Raw genomic sequence first — 20,885 nt, 5'->3', positions numbered from 1 at the left:
CCTGTTTTAGAAACAAACTTCCCCTTAAGTTTAAACTTTACCAACTGAAGGCGGAGTTCCCTTTATCTTTCTAAAGACTCATCACAGATTTTTTTTTTTTCCCTCCCAGCAGTGGTCTAAAAACGGATTCAGACTGCCGAGCGACCTGCAGGGACGAGCTTATCGCTGGGGGGGGTGGTGAGGGTGAGGTATCTGCCGAGTTGCACAGCACCTGCTTTGAGCAAAGACGCGTCACGTGCGGATTGTGACGGAACGTCTCGTAGTAGTGTTGCTTTGACGTGTGCACAGCCACCGCAGAAGTCTTCCTCCAAACAGAAGGCACTTCAAAATAAAACCCCGCTTTACTGCACTTCACTGTTCAACCCACAGGGAAGCTTTTAGTGTTAGACACCAAAAAAACTCAAGTTTCTGTTTTCTTCGTAATCAAACTGGGCTTAAAAAGTCTTAGTCTGACAGTGAAATATGCAGAATTTGTTTGTGTTTTTGTTTAATTAGCTAAAAAATTGTAGAATTAAGTGCAAATAGGATGCAATCTTTACGTTTTTGATAATAAACCTGACAAAAGTTTGAAGCCTTCAAAGTAAAACTGACTTCCCTTTCAGAATCAGGCCACAAAAACTGATGTGATCCTAAAAAAACATTCAGAGATTGTGGAAACCCCACGTTATTAAAACGTTTTCTACTCTGAAAGTAAGAAATCTGCATCAAATGTCTAACATTTGACCCTAATGAGAACTAAAAGCACAGTCATTGGCTCTCAAAGCTTAATTTAACTCTTTATTGAAGCTTGTGAGTTTATACGTTGCACAAACTTTGATAAATAGCGTATGTGCACTCTTTATCTTTCAACAAAATGTTAATTAGAACATTAAGAGCTTTAGTGTGTTTGAATAAAAGCTGCTTAGAGATGTTGTAGTGTTGTGATTGCACACATTTTAGATGAATGTGCTTTAAAATAGAAATAGATCTCATCAATGCAGCGCTGCCTTTTAGTGTGAGGAGTATTTTGAGGAAGAAAATGGGATCTAACCGGGTTTTTGTGTTCAGCAGCAACAAGCTAAAGAGATTCTGTCAGGGAGACACATTTACATGATGTTAAAATGAAAGATTGAATATGTGGGCAATCTTAAGTACCGCAGGAAGTTGCATTTTTAGTGAAGACGTACATGCTAGTAAAATGTGGCATGAGGTGATGCAGCGTGTATCCAGCAGAGGGCACTACCAGCTGGTGATCAAAGCTTTGACAGCCAACTTTAAGTGACTGGTGGTTGTTTTGCAGCCAACTGAACCCAGACCTGGTCACCGAGTCGAGCATAAACACTTTAGTGCATCTGGGTATTCAAAGCTCATTAGAAACAAGGTGTTGGAAAAAAAGAAACCAGGTTTTAAAAAAGGCATCAGGAGATTAAAGCCAAAAAGGGAGAAACTCCTCAACGGCAGAAAATTATTTCTTTTCTGTTGAGACAAGTTCAGAAAAGATGCTGTCATGTGACTTTAAAACAGATTAAATTCCTTCCTGATAATGAGAGTGTATTTGTTCATAGGAAGGTCTTGCAGGGAAGGCCAGCTGCTGAATCCCAAAGGTACATATTATTGCCCACATGTTCCCCTTTGGCTTCATGTGTGGTTTAAATGGTTACGTCTCTGGTCGGTACTAAGAGCCACTGTGATCAGAGAATTCTAGGTTTAAACGATGATTTTTGCTAAATGGGTTTAGAAAACACTAGGGCTGTGTCCGAATTCCCACCCTGATCCCCAAACACTAAACTAAATGGTGCTATGTGTAGTGACCTGGATTTTGAAAGCTATTCGGACACCATGCTCACTACTTTTTTTTTTTTTTTTTTAAACAGCGGATATGATGTCATCGATTTCACCAAGTGTAAATCTCATTGATATGAGCGTTTTTGCGACGACCATTTATGAACCCGCTGTGTTCTGAAGTGGAAAACTTTGACATTTTATTTAAAAAATATTTAAATTCGTCTCAAAAATTGTTCAAACGCAATGCATTATGGTCTATATTCACCATTCAAGTGAGCATTGATGCCCAATGGTTTTTTGCAGAGATTTCTGGGAAATTTCTAGAGCACTTGATTTTGGAATTGCTCATTCGGACAGCACCACAGAATGGAGAGCACGCTATATAGTGAGCAGTGAAGGAATTTGGACGTAGCCGAGGAAAACTTCAGATTATTAAAACGGAGAACTTGGGGGGCTTTTCCGGAAAAACGGCACGACTTGACCTGAAAAGTGCAAAAGCTCCTCGCAGAGGCTGGACTTCCGCAGCGGCTGTGCCATCCGTCGCTGAAATGTGAGACCAGCAGTGAATCTGATCAGCACAGTGCACAATAAAGTGTCGTTCAAATAAACGTACAACTCTACACAACGAAGGGGGGTGTTTACAACACAACGCATTGACAACACAACACGGATACACGTATCAGGAAGATATTTTTCTAGCAATAATTGGGCACATTTAATGTGCCTTTCATCAGCATATCTCTATGACTCCACCCATCATCCACTCAGAAAACACACACATATTAAAACTTAATACTTTGGCTAATGTTTCACTTGCCTCTTACCAAAAATAACAAAAAATAACAAAGTTAGCCTCATTCTGATAGCTTCTCTCCTTTGATGCTTAAATGCACATGCAGTGTAAATAGAAATGCATTAGGCTACAAACAGCACGTATGTACAACTGTATCTTTCACTTTTCTCTCCTGATCTATATGGATGATTATCTCACAGTGTTCAATCATTGTGGAGGCATAAATGAATAAATAAGAGCCGATCAGGCAGATATCAAGGGTTTATATACAGTTCCGGCTGTAAAGATTAAGAAGAACCTGAAAGTCTAACACTGACGTTTGAGTACAAGTTGCTTAAATACCGCTAAGGTTTATAGTAATAAAATATTGAGGGGAAAGCGCTGAGAGCGTTTATAGAGTTTGAATTCTCACTCTCTAAGAATTCACTCGAAGAAAAGGATTAAAAATGTGTCTGAGCGACACAACAGAAAACGACGAGTAACTTTGGTGAGGCTGTTAAAGACCCACTCCGATGAGAAAACCTGTTCGTGTGGCATTTTATGGACGATGGAAGACATGTAGAAAGCAAACTAAACTTTGCTTTCCTGAATATTTCTTTATTCAAATCCTTGTGAGTCAGGAGCAGAGGGAGAAAAAAAAGAGCTTATTTGTGTCGTAGAAAATGCACTGAGCGGGCCACAAGCTCCCTGCTCCCACCTCTAAGCGGTGGGGAAGGTAAGGGGGGGCGGGGTTGCTGCACAACTCATGAGATCAATTTTTAATGATCTACTGCTGCTCTGCAGAAACTGTCCTACAAAACAACAGATTTTTTTGGATTTTGGCTAAAGAAAACAGCATAGTCGTAATCAAAATACCTAAAAATGATGATCGGAGTGGGTCTTTAAGGACAAAAAGAGGTTTCTAATCACAAGTTAAAATGTGAAACAAGGAGAAATAAATTGTAAGTTTGGTTAAACTGCAACATTAACATCTATTACAAGTTATAAAATTGAAATTATGGCCTTTTCTTTTTCTGTTTCCACAGAAACTTTTTTTCTTCCTGGGTTTGCTCTCCTGTGCATTATGTCTTCATCCGTCAGAAATGCTGTCGTTCCTGCACAGCCATAGTGCAGAAAGCGGATGAAAACGCACAACCACATGGAAAAGAACCGCTGAGTATGAGCTCTGAACTGTACACACATTGAGGCTTTTCAGTTGTGTTGCGATCACAGTGAAAGACCCTGAAACGGTTCGATTCCCGCGCCAAATACAGTGTTGTTGTGCTGTTTCCAGAGGAAACCTGCACACAGCGCCGTGTCCTCGTTGGCTGCTTTCTGTGAAAGTTTCAGAAGAGGCTCACCTTAAAAAACACAAACCACAGAAATGAGGTGGTTAAAAAAAAGTCTCTGCTGTTTTCAGGGGCATCTTGAAACTTTCAGAGAAACTTGGAGAACACTCTACTAAAACTTTGTTATAACCTTTATAATGATATACTGATAGTTGCTATACGAGTGTAGTGGAGCAGGTTGGTGGTTGGAGGTAGGGTTGGGAGGTATATCAGGATTGGACTTTACACAACTTTTGGTCTTTTTTTTCTTTTCTTCTTTTTTCTTAATACATTCCCACATATTCTGCTTGCATATAGTGACACCTGTTCCGACTGCTCCGCTTTTGCTGCTCCATCAGTCGTCCTCCAGAGACTCCATCTTGATCTCGTTCCCCACGCTGCTCCCCGCCTCTTCCAGCTGGCCGGCCGAAGCCGGGCTTCCGCCGTCCGCCGCGTTCTTCCCCAAACCTGCTGGGTCCTGAGGTTCTGACGGTGCTCTGTGAACGCTGGGCTCGTCTTGCAGAGAAGGGGAGGGTGGAGACCAGGACGCACCTGCTAGCCTGGAACCTTCTGCTGGAGCGACCGACGCCGATAACAGAGAGCGGCCAATCAGAGAGATGCCCCTCTGTCCTGACACGCCTCCTCTGGCCAGAGCAGAAAACCAGCCAGGAAATGGTGTGGGAACCTGGTGGAGAATGAAGAAGGAAGGTTAGCAGGTGTTGGAAAGCTTAGGATTGTCTGGAGGTTGATGGGACGTACCTGGGTTGGAGAAGACAAATCAGCTCGACTGAAAGCCAGCTGCCTGGCTGAAGCTCTCTTGTCTAATAGGGACGCCTCGCAAGCCTGCGTCAGTGCACGAGAAAGAAAATGCAAACAAAATTGTTTATAAAAGATGCACACGCATGTCCCGAGTGGAAGAGTATAACCTCATCTGAGGATCACCTGGTCGGGGAATTCATTCCCGTCCACCTCATCACTGACCGACTGACCTCCTGGACTCTGGACCTCGATCCCATGGCTCTCGAGGATGGCTGCTTCTTCAAAAACACAAAGTCATCATAGCATATCAACTCCAGCGGGAGAGGCAGCCGCTAAATCCGATGCCCCTCTAACAGAAAAACCTCATTTTTGGTGCTGCAGACAGAAAATTCCAGACTGAGGGATGCAGCGAGCAAATGCATTCAACTTAAACATCAACAGAGGTAGATATTACCTATGTTGGCACGTCTCTTGATGTCTTTGCGGCGGTTGGCAAACCAGTTGTAGACCTTTAAAGAAGTAACTCTTTCCAAATCAGACAGCTTCTTCCCTTTAACACACAGACCAACTGTCGATAAACGTTAAAAAATTAAACATTCATCTCCACTCCTTAAACTATGCCTTTGACTCTGGTTAGTGGTTCCTTCAAAGCCTTCTCTCTAAGCATCACAGCCATGGTTCTTTACTTTAATGTCTTTCAATACATTTACCATATACATGACAGTGGGACGTTCCATTTTCATGATGTGGTCACATGAGCCTAAACGGGAACTGTAAGTCACACCTGCGATCCCTCTCCTCTCTATGACGCTCCACGGGCCCAGACAACCCAAAAACCCGTACAGGTGGATGTGACCAAGGCTTAAAGTAAGGAGTGTCCATGATCTATGGCTAACCACTCACCTGGTTTTTGAATCACAGCGTTACAGGCTGTGGCAATCTCTTCTCTTTTGGCTTCGTCGGGGTACTGGTTTTCGCTGAAGTAGCTGCATGAAAGAAAACATTGTGCTTGAATTCTTCTTCTCAGACCTGCGAGTTTAGCCTACGCTCCTCTTTCTGAGGGCTCACCTCTCCATGACGGCAAGACACTCTTTCCTCCACGTGAAGCGGCTCCCCCGTCTCAGACGGAAGCCCGTGGGGGCCGAGTTGAATGGGAGCGGGGTCTGGTGCCACTCCACCATGTCGTCCAGAGCTAGAGGGGCAGCTCGCATGGCTAGGGTGGCACCTGGAGTCGGAGAAATTAAGCTTCAATAATTCAGTGCTCGTCCAGCTAAAAATAGAGACGTTTCGTCCCTCACAGGCCAGTGAGGAAGCTCGTTTTTACGAGACACTGAGGGTTCAAATTTAACCCAAAATAACTGTTATTTGGTTTCAGTTTTTGTTTCTGTAATTATAGACATCTGACAATGCCAGAGGAAAATTCATAAACAGGCCAGTTATCAACAGAATCTCTGAATACAACTGATTTATACCTCCCAAAACACATAAATGTGCGTTTAAAAAAAGGGATTTACTCTTAATTAATGTCATTTAAAGACCCACTCCAATAGAATTGGTGTTTTTAACGTGCTGTTAACATTGTTGCGTCAGTTCTCTGGTGATCAGGGACATTTATAAAGAAACTTAAGCTAAAAAAAGTGCATTTCTGAGTATTTATTCTAACAGCCATGCATTGAAGGCAGATGGACCATAATGGGGAGGGGAAGGAGGGTGGGGTCACTTTATTGAACTTCTGCCGCTTTAAAAGAAGCAATGTCCCTAAAAACAAAACATTGTTTATGTTTTTGGCTATAAATAGCGTAATCCTACTTAAAAGAGGACTGGGAACGCTTGAAAATGCACCAAGAGATGATTGGAGTTGGACTTCAAAGATGCACTAGACTGGTTGCTGTTACCGGGGTTGGTCTTCTCCAGCTGGTACCAGCGGAAGAAGGCTCTTTTCTTCTGCTCGCTGAGGTCCGATCCCTGCTGCAGGAGCCAGTGAGAGATCCGACTCTGGCTGATCCCTTCAAAATAAGGGAGGCGGGGGTCACCCGGCGGAAGCCACACTTGATTATACCTATTGGTTTTTCGGATGCTCACCTGTTACCTGAGCAACCACTGCCTGGGAGATGCGTCTGTTAGCTAGGAAAGACTTGATCTCTTCTTTGATCACCGCACTGTCTCTCCTACGGCAAAACAAACACAAACATCAAGCTTGACATTTGCATACGCACTTTACACACGGCACTTTATCACCAGATCAAATGGCAGCGAGAGCCCGAATCCTGCTGCATTCTTTTTTTCTTCATCATTCTCATGCCGACTTGATTTCAATCTTCACACATGTTAAAATCAATATTGCTTTGACTGCCATCAGGCGGCTGCAGACTACAAATGAGCAGCACGGCTGTGTGTGTGTGTGTGTGTGTGTGTGTGTGTCAGCCTCCGTGGACAGAGTCGGGCAGATTTCCTCAAAACATATTCTGATTACGGCCGACTTCGGGACCATCACAGCCTCTGCAGCAGGTGCATGCATGCAAGGATGTGCATTACTAACAATCTGTTGATTATTGCCATCAGATCAGACACGACAACCCCTAGAAATTCAGACAGACAGACATTCAGATCATAAATTCTCATCTAGTCTCAAATAATGTCTAAATGTTTCATGTAAGAGACAGAGGAGAGGAAAACAAGAAAAATACCAGTAGAAATGTTCTTTTTGAGTACATTTACAAACTCATTTATAACTAATTTCCCTAAGTACCCACATTCTTGGTTACAGGTTTCCATAAGCAGGTTAGTAGATGATGAGAACCTGCTTTCCTTAAGGTAGATTTATTTTTCTTCTTTGACAAAAGGCACCTGATATTTAGCTTTAAAGCTGAAGAGCAGCTAAATGAAACGAGGAACCAAATGAACAGAAAATAGTAACATGGTAGATCAAAAAATCGTATGTTAAATGGTTTGTAGTACCAGTGTGTAAATAAAATCAACGGATGCTGCTGATACACAGAACATAATAATAAAACAACCCATTATCAGGTGTGGAGAGGTCGTTGAATACATGTGACTTTGATTTAAAAGTTTACAGTTGATTGATAAAATTTCCATTTCCGACCAATGTCATTTGGTTATGAAAAACTCTTCACAAAGCTAGACGTGGGTGGAACGTTCCTGAATAAAACGGATCATTTCTTGCATTTTACACCAAAAAGCAGGCTACACAATCTGTCAATCAAACAGTGGATATGGAGGACAAGAGGCCCTACCTACTTTTACCGAGGTAACTGATTGGTCGGTTTATACCTTTAACTACAGAAAAAAAATTAGGACTAGCAAGAAGAAAATGTTAAGAAAAAGGTATTAAAGCAAGCATGGTTATTCTGACCAATAGAATGAGTGAGAAATAGCTGCTTATTTCTCTACAGAAGTCAATGGGAGCCAGCGGGTACTTCCTGTTTGGAACATGAGAGGGGAGGGGTTACTCTTCCCAGTTCTTATATACAGTCAATAACTGAAAAGATATTACAAAAACAAATCATACACTAATCCCTGAGACTCTCACATAACATGTGATGTTGTCTATGCAACAGTTCAAGTTGGCTCCACTCACGTCATGCATGAGAACAAAAATGTACATTTTCAAAAAAGATCAAGATCTTGAAACAGTTTCATTCAAATTCCAGCGATAAATCTGATTAGCCAGCAGTGCCAGAAAGAGAATAAACAAAAGCTGGGAAACCTCAACAAACCAAAGCAATGTTTAGATGAGAACAGGAAAAAGAATTACATTTGCCTTATTTCTGACTGATCATCATTACAGGTGGATTAAAGAAATAAAATGATACTGAATCAATTTTAAATGAAAAATATATTTCCATTAATCAAACTTATTGATAACTTTTCCTGAAAAACTGCTTTTTGGTAGTTTATGTTAGAAAGTATAATTTTATTCATGGAATTTCCTCCTTTTTTTGTGAATCTAACCAAATTAAATTGATTTATAATGGAAATCTAATTAATAAAAGTCATAAACTTTTATATCAAAATCCAATTCAGTATTTTGTCAGAAATATTTGCCATAAGAAGGTCCAGCTCAGTTTTTTTCCAAACAAACAGTTTAAAATTAATCTCTGATGTTCTTAGGAGTTCAAAGAAAACAGCATATTTGGCTTTTGGCACAAATGAAAGGTCAGAGTTTCAGTAATTTTCTTTTTAATAACAAAAATCAAGCATTTTGGTCCATTACTTATTGAGAACATTCTTATTCAGCCCGACAGGAAGTATAAATGTTGGACTTTTCTCTTTCATCTATCTTTAATATCAGCTGATCTGTCAGAATAACAATAACTATATTATTGCACATTAATTCTAGTTTTTGGATGACCTTTCTCTTCCTATTTGACACATTTTGAACAGCGGCTGGGTAGCTCGGTTGGTAAGGTGACTACCACGCAGGGACCCAGGGTTCGATTCCCGGAGGGGAATGAACAATGGTACTGGGGCAATTGCCATATCAAGGGCGAGCAATTAACATCACCCAATGAGGGCCCTTGACGCTACTGCCTCCTGAGCGCGATTCGGCTGCAGCTCACCGCTCCCCCAGGGGACGGGTCACATGCGGAGAACAAATTTCCCATTGTGGGATAAATACGGTCTAATAAAAAAATATTTATATATCTTTTCCTTATAACATCATAGTTTAATTGGTAGCTTTATACAAACATTCCAGCACAAGCAGATCCATTCTATGAAACGACATTTAAGAAGTGAGTCTTTTCTCCATCCCTGATGACACATGAGAGGTAACATGGACCGACCGGTCAGACTGCTCAGGTCTTACCTCATCAAGTCCTCCACCTTCTCATCCACGTCGAGGTAGTCCTCGCTGGCCTCGAAGGTGTAACCTGATCCAGGTACATTCCCGCCCACCACACCGAGTGAGAACCGGGGCGGGGAAAGCTTCCCATTGGTGACGGGCACCAGGCCGTTCTGCACCACAGTTGGCACCATGACCGGTGAGGCGGGAACCGGCAGAGGTGGAGACGCGGTGTCGAAGTTGTTGGTGGGCGACAGTGAGAGCCGGTGTTCGGGAAAAGTTGTCTGAGTTGAGGTGGAAGTCATGGAGGAAGAAGCGAAGGCAGGGTTGGAGGAAGACGTGGGTGGTACATAGGAGGGTTTACAGGCCAACTTGTGTCCATGCTGCCTGTCTATGTGGTCCAGCGTGTCCAGAGCATGGAGGACCTCCGCCTGGGTGATTCCAGTCCGCCGGAGCCTCTGGAGGAGGTCGATCTGCTCGATGGTGAAGCGAGGCTCCTCCCTCTGCTGGAACATTCTGCAAAGAAAAGCAAGATGCAAGATTCATGTTCGTTCAGGGATGATTTTCATTGGAAAGTTCAAATTAAATGCTTTTTTCAGATGATCAAACTGGACTTGGACATTTTATGAGAACTGTGCATCACTGCCAAAATACTGAACCAATTCACAAGTTCACAGTTGAGTTTAATTCAAATTTTTCCCCCTCTTCAAAACGCATTTTATTTGGTTATGAAAAACACTTTGACGTAAGTAATTGTATAAAATAAATAAATGTAAAACTTTCATGAATTAAATAATTGAATTTGATACATCGATGTTCATTTTCTGAATAAAGATGGAATCACTGATAAACCCAGCCCTCCATTTGATTGCAGACATCTGGACAAACATATTTGTTTCATAGAATCAATGTGCACCAGCTCCAGAGAGAGAAAATCTAAAGTCACATGAATGAAGCTGAAAATGTGACTGAAAAAGAGTATAATTTATCTAGAATATGGGAAAAAGCTGGAATTCAAAAAAAAAAAAAAAAGCTTTCCTTTGTTCCATCTGAATTGTTTTTGGTTTTGGCTGCAGTGAAAACCTCTGACCTGCGGGGCTTTCAGTTGTCTCCAACAGCACTTTCAGGCTGGCTTTGACCTTCAATGGCATCAGATGTTACTAAGAACTTCTTATCTGGGTTCTGAATCGGGTTGGACACCATTTCCAAATGATTTGATTCTGATATTGTTTCCCTTGAGAAATGCATATTTATTCAAACAAAATTACAAAACACACAAACTTTTTATTTTTCGCTGTTAATTTTCTACTTGTAAAGTAACAATCAGAAGGAACAAAGTTCTGTGCTGCCTCAGCGTTAATAAGTTGAATAAATTCTAAATAATCCGGTTTATGTGAGTCTCACTGACTCTGAGCGTCACTTGAATGAACCGTAGTGGGAGGTTCAGGAGCCTACCGATTAGGGCTGCACGATGCGAGGAAAACTCGCCATTTGCGATATTAGTGATCAACATTGCGATGACGATATAACTTAAGACACATAAAAAAATGGCACAACAGCTAAATACATAATTTCCCTTTCACTGCAAACAGTTCAAATAAGAGTCAACAAAACTTATTATTATGCTTACATAGGAGGTGAACATCTAACATAAAAGGGCTTCATCCGATTGGTCAAACGTATAAAGGGATTTATTTGATTCATTGAAATGTCTTCAAACAATCTTATGGTAGCTTGAAGTATTTAGATTACCGTTTACAGTTTTTCTCAGTCGCTTTAGTACAATTCTCAGATCAGAATGAAATTCCCAAAACTATTTGTTCAATTTTCACATCATGATGTCACTTGTGCACATCATATAAGCAGTTTCTCACTTCTTTGAACAAGTTGCAATTGCTTTGGTACATCCATGCAAATAATTAAGTACAATTCTCTGCTCTTTGCTAAATTATCAATTGTTTATGTCATGTTGATCAAAATGTATTATGTAGTTCACTGTGCAATAGTCTTACTCCTCAAAACACCTAGTCACTAGTTCATCGTATAAGTCATTAACTGCAGAATGGTTGACCAAGTTGTCATAATGTGACAAACATATTTCTATACATCTCCAGTATGTGTTTTTGTCTAAATCTGTCCTGAATTGGTAAATTGCTCTCAGGTGACTTGACTTCCTCTAACAAAGGTGCATCTCATTGACAGTGAAAAGGCAAGTATATACTGTATATGGCAGAAGCACAACACAATGTTCTATGTCTGACAATGGAAGGACAAGGAATTGGGCGGGGTCAACAGCCAGAGAGAAGAAGAAGAGGAAGAGTAGTGAGGTTGCGTGGTGGAGGAGTTAGGGGGCAAAACCGAGGAAGAGGCCGAAGACATGTACGTGTTCCTGATGAGATGCGGATGGAGTTCATTTCACGCTACTCTCCTTTCCTTACTGTAACCCTATTGAAGAATTTTTCTCAGCATGGAAATGGAAAGTTTATGATCGCCAGCCACATACACAAATGACCCTCCTGGCTGCCATGGATGCAGCGTGTGATGACATCACAGCAGACGTCTGCAGAGGCTGGATAAGACACTCTAAAAGATTCTTTCCACGCTGCATTGCAAGAGAGGATATTCGCTGTAATGTGGATGAGAATGTGTGGCCTAACAAACAGGAACGACAAGAGGTGTAGGAAGACCACACCAATTCCTACTGCACTGCCTGCACTGTTGTACAGAATATTGTCCTATCTTTTTTTCCCTTTGTGTTACTGTTTGCAGTGGGTTTTTTCTATGTTGGTATGACATGGTCGGCCAACAAATTACAAAATGAACAGTAAAACTGTAAATGTGAATCTTGTCCAGTCTCTTGCAATCAAACAAAAAATGTGTAACTTACATTTTACAATAATTGTCATTAAAACTTTAGCCATAGTTCACATCAGAACCTCCCTCTAAAGTACACAGTTATATTGACAACATGACTAAGTAATTTGACTGTCTTGTTCGTAGACAATGACACAAGGACTTGACATTCTGATGGCACTGACATGTTCAATGACATAAAGACTTAGTTTTGAGAGATGAACTAAAGATTTTGAGCAAGTTACAGGCTTTTGCAAGAAATCCATAGTGTTTTGCTGTTTGTACAAATTGTTTGGAGAAATGCACACACGTATTTGCAAACTTCAATTCTGATCTGAGAATTGTACTAAAGCGACTGAGAAAAACTGTATAGCAATTTCCGCCGACTTTTGCAATTTGCATATTGCACAGCTTGATATCGTGCAAACAATACATTTGCAGGCCTACCACTCAGATTGACAACATGAATTTCTTTATAAGAAACTGGTTTTGAATAAAAATATTCTTTCAAAAGTGATAGTGGCCACTCAGTCTGTGCCTAAAAACTATCTAATTGGATACCCAGCAATATTTCTAAACAATACCGTTCCTCAGAACTGTGAATTCTGGGTAACTGATCACACATGAAGGATGCTCTATGAATTTGATGCTGATTTTTTTTTCTTTGTATTTCTAATAAACATTGAAGCATTTTTTATCCAAACTCTGAACATCAGATGGATAAATGTGCATTCATCGCCTCTAGAAATAACATACTAAGACAGAAAAATGTCATGCCTGCAATCCTGAATAGGCTTTTACTTTTGACCTCACTTTAAATGTTACGAAATTAAGAAATAATTAAGCATTTACACATGAAATGAATAACTAGTGCATGAAAAATTATCATCTGTAAATTAAATTAATACCATCTTCACCTATTAAACAGCACAAGGATCATACAGAGACAACAGTCTCGTTTTTCTGTTTCCTGCCCCCAGAACATAATACATGAACAGGCCCACAAACAAACCCTCAACACTGTTCTGCAGCTGTGATCCAGTTATTAACTGCATTCCTCCAGACTAAATTAGGCCTTTTTTCCCCCTGAAGATGTTTTTAAATGCACTATTCATTTGAAGTTATGCAAATGAGCCCCGTTCATCAGGAGCTATTGTGTTCAGACAAAATGCATACTCACTTTCCATGTGGCTCTGCCTCATAAACCGTTCCTTTTCATGGGGTATATTTTTATGTTTCATATCACTGCAGCATAAGAGAAGTAAATCTGATATTCATAAAGCTGGTCTGAGAGCAAAAGGGCTCTGGCAAAGAGAGGGCGATAAAAAATAAAAATAAAAAAGATAACAGCTTTCTTTTCTTTCAGCCGCAGAGGAGAAAACAGGCAATATCAGAAAATCTAAGTCAGCAGGCATGTCAGCGTTACAGATATAAGGGAGAGGGATAGAAAGAAAGCGAGCGAAACTGTGCATCCTGGGAAAAATGCCAATAAAACTGCATTTCAAGCAGATGCATAATTTTCACCCAGCTGCATAGAATGACTCACAGTTGCTCTGATACAAATAATCAATGCAGGCGTGCAAAATAAATATGACCTGTTAACTGTTACATAGAAATGATTTTTCTGTGGTACATTAAAATCAAATTAAAGTATCCCCCATTCAAGAGGTTTGGGGGGGGTTCTTTCCTTATTTTGTTCATTTGTTTAAACATATTTTTAGCATATGTAGATATCTTGTTTCCTGCAACTCTGCTTCCTCTCCCTTATGAAAAAACAATTGAATTCCAAAAGATATGAAAAACCCACAAACATTTGCAAATACTAAAAGACAAAGCAACAGTTTCTGTTGTCCTTTGAAAAAAATGCTCTAGAAAAGGACATAATCCAGCTTTGACTTAAACACAAAGTAAGGAAAATTCTTCCCCCAGTAGTTTTTTTTAATTCTTTACTAAATGTTTTTTTCTTATCAAAAATAAAAAGGAACAATATAAATAAATGTAAATAACCTGTTTATTTTTCCTAAATGTGCTGAGAGCATTACTTCACATTTATGTGAGGAATACTAGCTCGTTACATTACATTCAAATCGTTGTAATAAAACAACCCTAAAGTTTAAAGTGAGTTGGAAAATGTTTGCTTCCAATTTCAGAGGGTTGTTTACCGAAACCACTTAAAAAACAATTCACGACGTTTGACTTCTGTCTTCAGGGGACGCATCAAGTTCCAGGTATGGTTATGGTGTTAAATGGATGTTCCATTTTCTATAGATGATCCATGATGGCTCCAGGTTGGTATACATTCTTCTACTGTTAAAGTGAATGATTAACAGTCTTCCTGCTCGGTTAAAAGACTTTTTGAAGTTCTCTAAGCTGTTATATTTGCTGTCCATGTTTTCTTGAAGAAAAAAAAACGTGCTATCATGGTCCTCCTGTGGGTTGTTATCAGTAAGTTGAGGTCAAGTTGTTCACAGTTCGGAATTCTCCGTATCAAACGTTGACTTTTGTTTGTTTTCTCGCCTCAAACATCCAGTGAAGATCTCAGTTTGTATGTCTTGCTACATATCTTATACTCTGACTGCTGTGATCAAGACCTTCTCCAACTCCTCCATATTAATTTGATAAATATTTTACAGTTTCTCACCAGTGTTCTAAGTTTTCTCCTTTTTCTTCCAGTTTTTTTTGTCAATTTCCACAATTGTTTTAGTCAGATGCTCATTCTAGTAGACTCTGTTCCCTTCAGTATGTTCTTGCTTTACATCCTGGGAAATCCCTTTGGAGTAGAGCCTCCACCTGTTGCTAAGCAGAGCTCCTCACCAGCTCACTGGGTTCCTCCTCGTTGTCCCTGCATGTGCACATGACCGTGGTATCATCTTTAGTCCGGTGATTACACTGGGTTATTCAAGTCATCCACTCGTTTCTCGAGTTTAACGTCTTTCTACAGACTTGGGGATCGTAGCCTCCTGCTGGATCGCAATTAGTGTTGTGACCTCAGCCATCAAAGGGTTATTTTTTCTTTCACTTAATCCATTTTTTTGGATCATGGTAAGTGATTGTTTTTCCACAATAAATTAGGTTTTTAAATGTTAACTACCGACCGCTGCTACCATGGTGTCCAACTGGAATTCAAAGCTGATCCTCTGACGTCTTCCAACTTCCTGTCATCTCTGACAGCGTCTACAAGCCTCATCTCTAGTCTTTCCTTGGGCTTCCTTCCTGACAGCTTTAAACTCAACGCCCTATAATTATCCCTTTAGCACAGCAGTAGTTTCAAACTACTGTTATTTGTTTAATTAAAGACACACTCCAATGAAAATCGCATCTTTGGTGTTTTTAACTTGTTCTTGTATGGAGGGATATTTCTGCCACTACGTTACACACAAAACTTTCTAAGTCGCAAGTGAAAATATTAGATATTTGCTTTTCATTTTTTTTTTTGCTTTCAAAAACTTTTTTGCGTTTGCAAAACACACGTTTTCGCATGCGTTGTGTCAAATCTCGCTTTTTTTCTATCTTTGATTTTGCTGAGTTACGTTTCAGTTTGATGTGACGAAGCTGCTCCAACCAATCAGGTGTCTTTGTCTCATAGCGATGCGTCTGGGAGGCAGACATGGACTTTGGACTTTGTATCGGTTCTGTTCTGGGATTCTGCCGTTTTCAACCATTCTGGCCCGTTTCTCTCAGAGTAAAACCCAGAAAGAGCAGCAAAGCAGCTTAAAATAAACCAGAGTTTTGTATTTATTTAGTGACCAACGTGTTTAAAATGTCTGCAGCAGAAAAAAAACATCTGACCTCCGACTCTGTCCAGCCGGAAGTAACACTTTTTAAGATTTGTATCTGAACTATTGTTTTATTTTTATCAATAAACGTTGAAATATTACGAAAAAAATAGCCTTTTTTTCATGAGTATTTTTTTTTTACTTTGGACAAACGCTCACGTGTTCTAAAAGATAAAGACACTGTGAAAATGAACATAAAAGTTAAAAATGCTTCTTATGCTAAATACATTGAATCTACTGTGGTGAGCCATCATCATTGTACTCTTCACTGCTGTTCTAATCTAATCCCAAACACTTGTGCAGCATGAAATAATATGTGCTTTAAATATTTTATTGTTTTAACAAACAGATCTTAAAGAAATTCAGACTTTTTACCAATATTTTGCTCTGCAGGATTCACAGATCACACACTGGCCTGTTGATTTAATGTCAGCAGATAAACTTGACAGTTTATTTTACAGTTTCCGGAGATCCTCTGCCATAAATTCACAAATCTGACTTATTAAAAATTAATCAATGCTAAAAAAGAAAGAAAGTATGAATTATTGTTAAATTGATAAAAAATGAAAACGTCTTCATCCAAAGAGACAAAATTGAGGGTAAACAGAGTTGCTTCGCTTTCTGAGCCTCAGTAGCAGACACCATGTTAGATAAATACAGCGATTTGATTGGTTAAAATCTGGACCAATCAGCAGCTGTTTGATGGCTGCTTCGTCGCGCTAAACTGAAACAAATGTCAGCAAAATCAAAGATAGGGAAAAAAGTGAGATGACAACTTTTTTAGCAGTGGCAGTCGTATCACGTTAAATCGAGCTCAAAGTAGTCAAAGCGAGATTTGATAAAAATGCATGCGAAAACACATGTTTAGCAAACGCAAAGTAGTTTTGGAAAGCAAATATTTAATATTTTCATTTGCAACTTAGAAAGTTTTGTGTGCAACGTGGTGGCAGAAATATCCCTCCATATTCTTCTGGCACGTTAAAGAGGACACATATAGAGAAAATGCCTCTTAAAATTGCATTTCTTGAACTTCTTTATTTCAATTGTTGTGAATCAGGCTGGTATTTGGTTTAGAAAAATGTACAGCTGAATAGCTCCAATACTGCTCACCATTTTTGTTGAACTGCTAATGTTAGGTTGGGGTTGTGAGGAGCTGTAAGTTAGCGGGAGAGGATGCAAGCAGATGGATGATGGGAAACGGGTCAGGTGTGTTATGCCATAACAGCTCAGAGGCAAATCTCTAAAGAACTCCTACTGCTCTGCAGAAACTATGCCCTGGAAAATGACAGCTTCTCTTTTTTAATTTTGACAATAAAACAGAATATTGCCCTGCGACAGACTGGCGAACTGTCCAGGGTGTCCCCTGTCTTCGCCCACAAATGGCCGGGATAGGCTCCAGCAGCCCCGTGACCCCGAAAGGGATAAAACAGCAGAAGATAAATGAGAATGAATGCATGAAAACAGAATTATCATAATTAAAAGACCACTGGGAACACCTTTAACTAAATCAAACGTCTGTAACAGAGTCAAAGCTGTTACAGGAGGTCACCTTTGGCATTCAGGTTTTATGGTTTAGAGATGTCTCCCCCTACCAGTTCTGCATTAGTCTATTGGTCCCACCAGTCACTATAGAAGCAGTGCTATTGCATTCCTAATGCAATTAAACATGCTGAGAATTTGTGATGCGACAGCCTTCCATCAACACTTGAACCTGCAAACACCCTGAGACCTGCACGGCTTGAATTTATTTGTCTTCAGGTACATGGGTGTACCGACAAGTCTAAGGACCGCAACAGGTCTGTGCAGAGAAAGACATCAGACAGTCGAGCTTTCACAACTCCACTTATCCGTCCATTTTATTCCAAACACACTTTTTGTGTCGTATTTACCGTATTTTCCGGACTATAAGTCGCACCGGAGTATAAGTCGCACCAGCCCAAAAATGCATTATAAAGTAGAAAAAAACACAGATAAGTCGCACTGGACTATAAGTCGCATTTTAACTTTCACAACCTTATATGACACAATCATAGCAGACTGTTTATCTCATAATTTCACAGTAATTTTTTCTCAAACTTATTTATTTATTCCTTTCATGAAGCATCATTGGCCAACTAATACTCTGTTTTCATCCTGTATTTGTAGAAACAGTTGTCATTTTTATTGCATTTCTGAATCTATAAAATCATTGGAAAATAGAATATTATGTTGTTAGCCTTCAAGATCTTACTGTAAAAAAATGATTTGCTGATTCTCTGAGTCACTTAACATACTCTTAACACTTAACATACCTCATACATCAAATTGACCCAGGAACATCATCTCTGTTCCTCACAAATGAACATAACAGGAGGGTTAACAATGTATTTATTTCAATTTATTTCTAATATAAGTCGCTGCGGGGTATAAGTCGCACCCCTTGCCAAACTATGAAAAAAAGGGTGACTTATAGTCCGGAAAATACGGTAAATGATGGCTTCTCTGTTTTAAGTTATTTCTCTCGATGCCCGTTTGTCAAAACTTAGGAAGGAGCAGTCTCATCACGTGGTTCGGTTTCTCACAGCTCTGAAAGTTCTGAACCCTGCAGAGGACTGGGAGGACCGGGAGGAGCTGGAGAGCCTTCAGCAACGGCAGACGCCGCATAACTCCATGTGAGACGCCAAATGGTGTCAGTATTACATGAAAGTACAGGTCTAGTGTAAACTATTTTGACAGGATGAGTCCAGACCGGGGCTTTGCATTTGACCGCATACAAGAAACAACAGCATTTCTGACCTCTTGACCTCTGGCTTCTCTAAACAGAGGATTCCATTACAATCTAGTTAAGGAAGGAAACGTTGTAAATTACTGTTATTATTACTAATTCTGTACAAGTTGGAGACACACTTGGGAGGGAACTACAAGTTTGTCCTGGAAGGATTGGCTGATTCAAGAGCAATGTCACAGCATTAGGCGGACGCGTTAAAGGACAACTGTAAACAGAACCTGAACCCACTGAACCGCCAACGCTCCGGACCAGACCAGACGTGGCTCCGTCCGGGCCGTTGCAGGCGCGTGCCAACAGGGCACGCGCCTGCAACTTCCAAACCGGACTCGGAGCAACTGACCAACTTACTGCTGCTGACGCACCAAGTTGATCAGATTTGAATTATTTGTAAAGATGATGAATTTGGACCCTAAACAGATCAATTATGCTGCTTTAAAAACTAGTAATGAGATAAAAGATGTGTAGGCAATAATCAAACTGCCTCCTAAACGAGTCCATTGTATTGATTTAAAGAAGAAAAAAAAGGGGGGGGGGGGGTAGCTATTTTCGTCGCGCCAAATTATGTCCCACGAAGAAAAACCGCGTTGTCATAACCAGCAGTAAATAAAGGCAACAAAAAAGTTGACGTTACATTTGCTTGAACGTAAACCAAACGGAAGCCGAGGGTGTCATTATTCACAGGAGACCGTTCAGGTGGAGTGAAACTAAGCCGCCAAGCAAACCAGCACCACTGACCGTTTTTTTTCCGGGACTTTTTCAGATCTGACTCACTGTACAGGAAAAAAAGAGAAATGCACCAGGAGCTGGGGCGTTTCGATAGGGCTGCAGTTGGGGCTTCAGCACTCACCTTATTCCAGTCCGAGAGCCTCCACAGGCGGTCGTTTGGTCATATATCTGGTGCCTTGAGGCGCAAGGACTGACAGTTTTCCCAAAATGTCTCCCCCTGCTTCTAATTGGGCTTCAATCCGCCGTCAACCACATTCGCCTTTTGTCCGGCAGACAGACGCCATGTTGATAATCACGCAAGGGCACATGGGAATTGTAGTTCCATCAGTTTATTGTACAGGAATGTGAAGACCACTTTCCCCAGGTGGAAGCCTTGAAAATGCCAGTTCAGAAAGTTTGTTGTAAACCATGATTAAGTTTTTTAGGTAAGGTTAATTTGAATCCTATTAAAATTATTCCTCCAAAATAATATGTAAATAACAATAACCTCTCTTAAAATACAAATAAGATTTGAGAACAAAATAAATGTCTGAGTTTTTGTATAAAGGAGTTCAATCTATTCTTTTCCTGTCTAAACTTTATTTTAAAATCCTTAAAATTTAAATAAAGTCAATTTTTAATATATGGGGATAAAGAAAATTTCAATCTCCCTCATTTGAATTAAACTTTTTTTTATAGATACTTTTTTCAAAGTTATAAATATTTTTGATGCATTTGCCTAACTGAGCCACAATGGAAAAAATATCAATCGTCAGTTTTTACTTTAGTCTTCTGTATTCTTAAACTGACATACTTTCAGTCAACCTTTTGACAAAAAATAAACTACCAATAATCACAATAAATACTGAAGATTTATCTTTTATATTTTACTGAGTTTTTGACCTCAATGCATCAGTTTTAAATTCTCTCTAGGAAGTTACATTTAGGTTTTGCTGCTTAATGCCACTGGAACACAGAAAATAAATGTACACCAGCTTTCAATTTAGTTGTTATATTGCTCCAACAGTTTTTCTTTAAGCAAATAAAACAGTCGAGACACCATAACAATCAGCCTTGTACAGAAGTAAAATGAGGTGTTTTGTCTACTTTAATCAGCGTCATGAAACAAAATGGAAAGTGTAATTCACTCTTCTGGGATCTGTTTACCTCCCGAAAATAAACACACATACATTACGTTTTATTAAAGTCATACACTTTTTCTTTAGGTTGCTATTTAACTCTAACTTATTTATTTGGTTAAATGCTACAAATTCAACACTGGAGTGGAGTTTGATACGCGCTCGTTGACACTTTTAAATAATAAAAACGTCACGGAGAAATAAAAACATTTTCAACA

At 39.9% G+C, this 20,885-nt stretch overlaps 1 protein-coding gene across 6 annotated transcripts; it reads right to left on the bottom strand.

The window, feature by feature from the left end:
* Positions 1–3,602: 3,602 nt before the first annotated feature.
* Positions 3,603–19,872, bottom strand: LOC101168446 (homeobox-containing protein 1). 6 transcript variants are annotated; one of them, XM_078944653.1, is made up of 10 exons: positions 19,671–19,872; positions 9,452–9,943; positions 6,706–6,791; positions 6,519–6,629; positions 5,692–5,848; positions 5,527–5,609; positions 5,078–5,191; positions 4,807–4,895; positions 4,624–4,707; positions 3,603–4,549 (listed from the first exon to the last, which is right to left on the bottom strand). In XM_078944653.1, the coding sequence occupies exons 2-10, from the start codon at positions 9,940–9,942 to the stop codon at positions 4,220–4,222; spliced, it is 1,545 nt and encodes a 514-aa protein (XP_078800779.1). In that variant the 5' UTR covers position 9,943; positions 19,671–19,872; the 3' UTR covers positions 3,603–4,219. The 6 variants fall into 6 exon arrangements, with proteins under 6 accessions (XP_078800779.1, XP_011492150.1, XP_078800777.1 ...); XM_011493848.4 differs by having other exon boundaries at positions 5,078–5,173; XM_078944651.1 differs by having other exon boundaries at positions 4,117–4,549; positions 4,807–4,901.
* Between the last annotated feature and the right edge of the window lie 1,013 nt (positions 19,873–20,885).

Source organism: Oryzias latipes, chromosome 3, assembly GCF_053564925.1.
Source record: "Oryzias latipes strain Hd-rR chromosome 3, Olatipes_Hd-rR_3.1".
NCBI lineage: Eukaryota > Metazoa > Chordata > Actinopteri > Beloniformes > Adrianichthyidae > Oryzias > Oryzias latipes.
This window is presented reverse-complemented; position numbering and strand designations above follow the sequence as displayed.

Excerpts from the sequence above, each read along its gene's own strand:
- LOC101168446 (XM_078944651.1), bottom strand. The coding sequence starts at position 9,942 with ATGTTCCAGCAGAGGGAGGAGCCTCGCTTCACCATCGAGCAGATCGAC. Across the intron at positions 6,792-9,451 it reads AAGGTGGAGGACTTGATGAG|GAGAGACAGTGCGGTGATCA; the intron begins GTAAGACCTGAG and ends GTTTTGCCGTAG. Across the intron at positions 6,630-6,705 it reads AGTGGTTGCTCAGGTAACAG|GGATCAGCCAGAGTCGGATC; the intron begins GTGAGCATCCGA and ends CTTATTTTGAAG.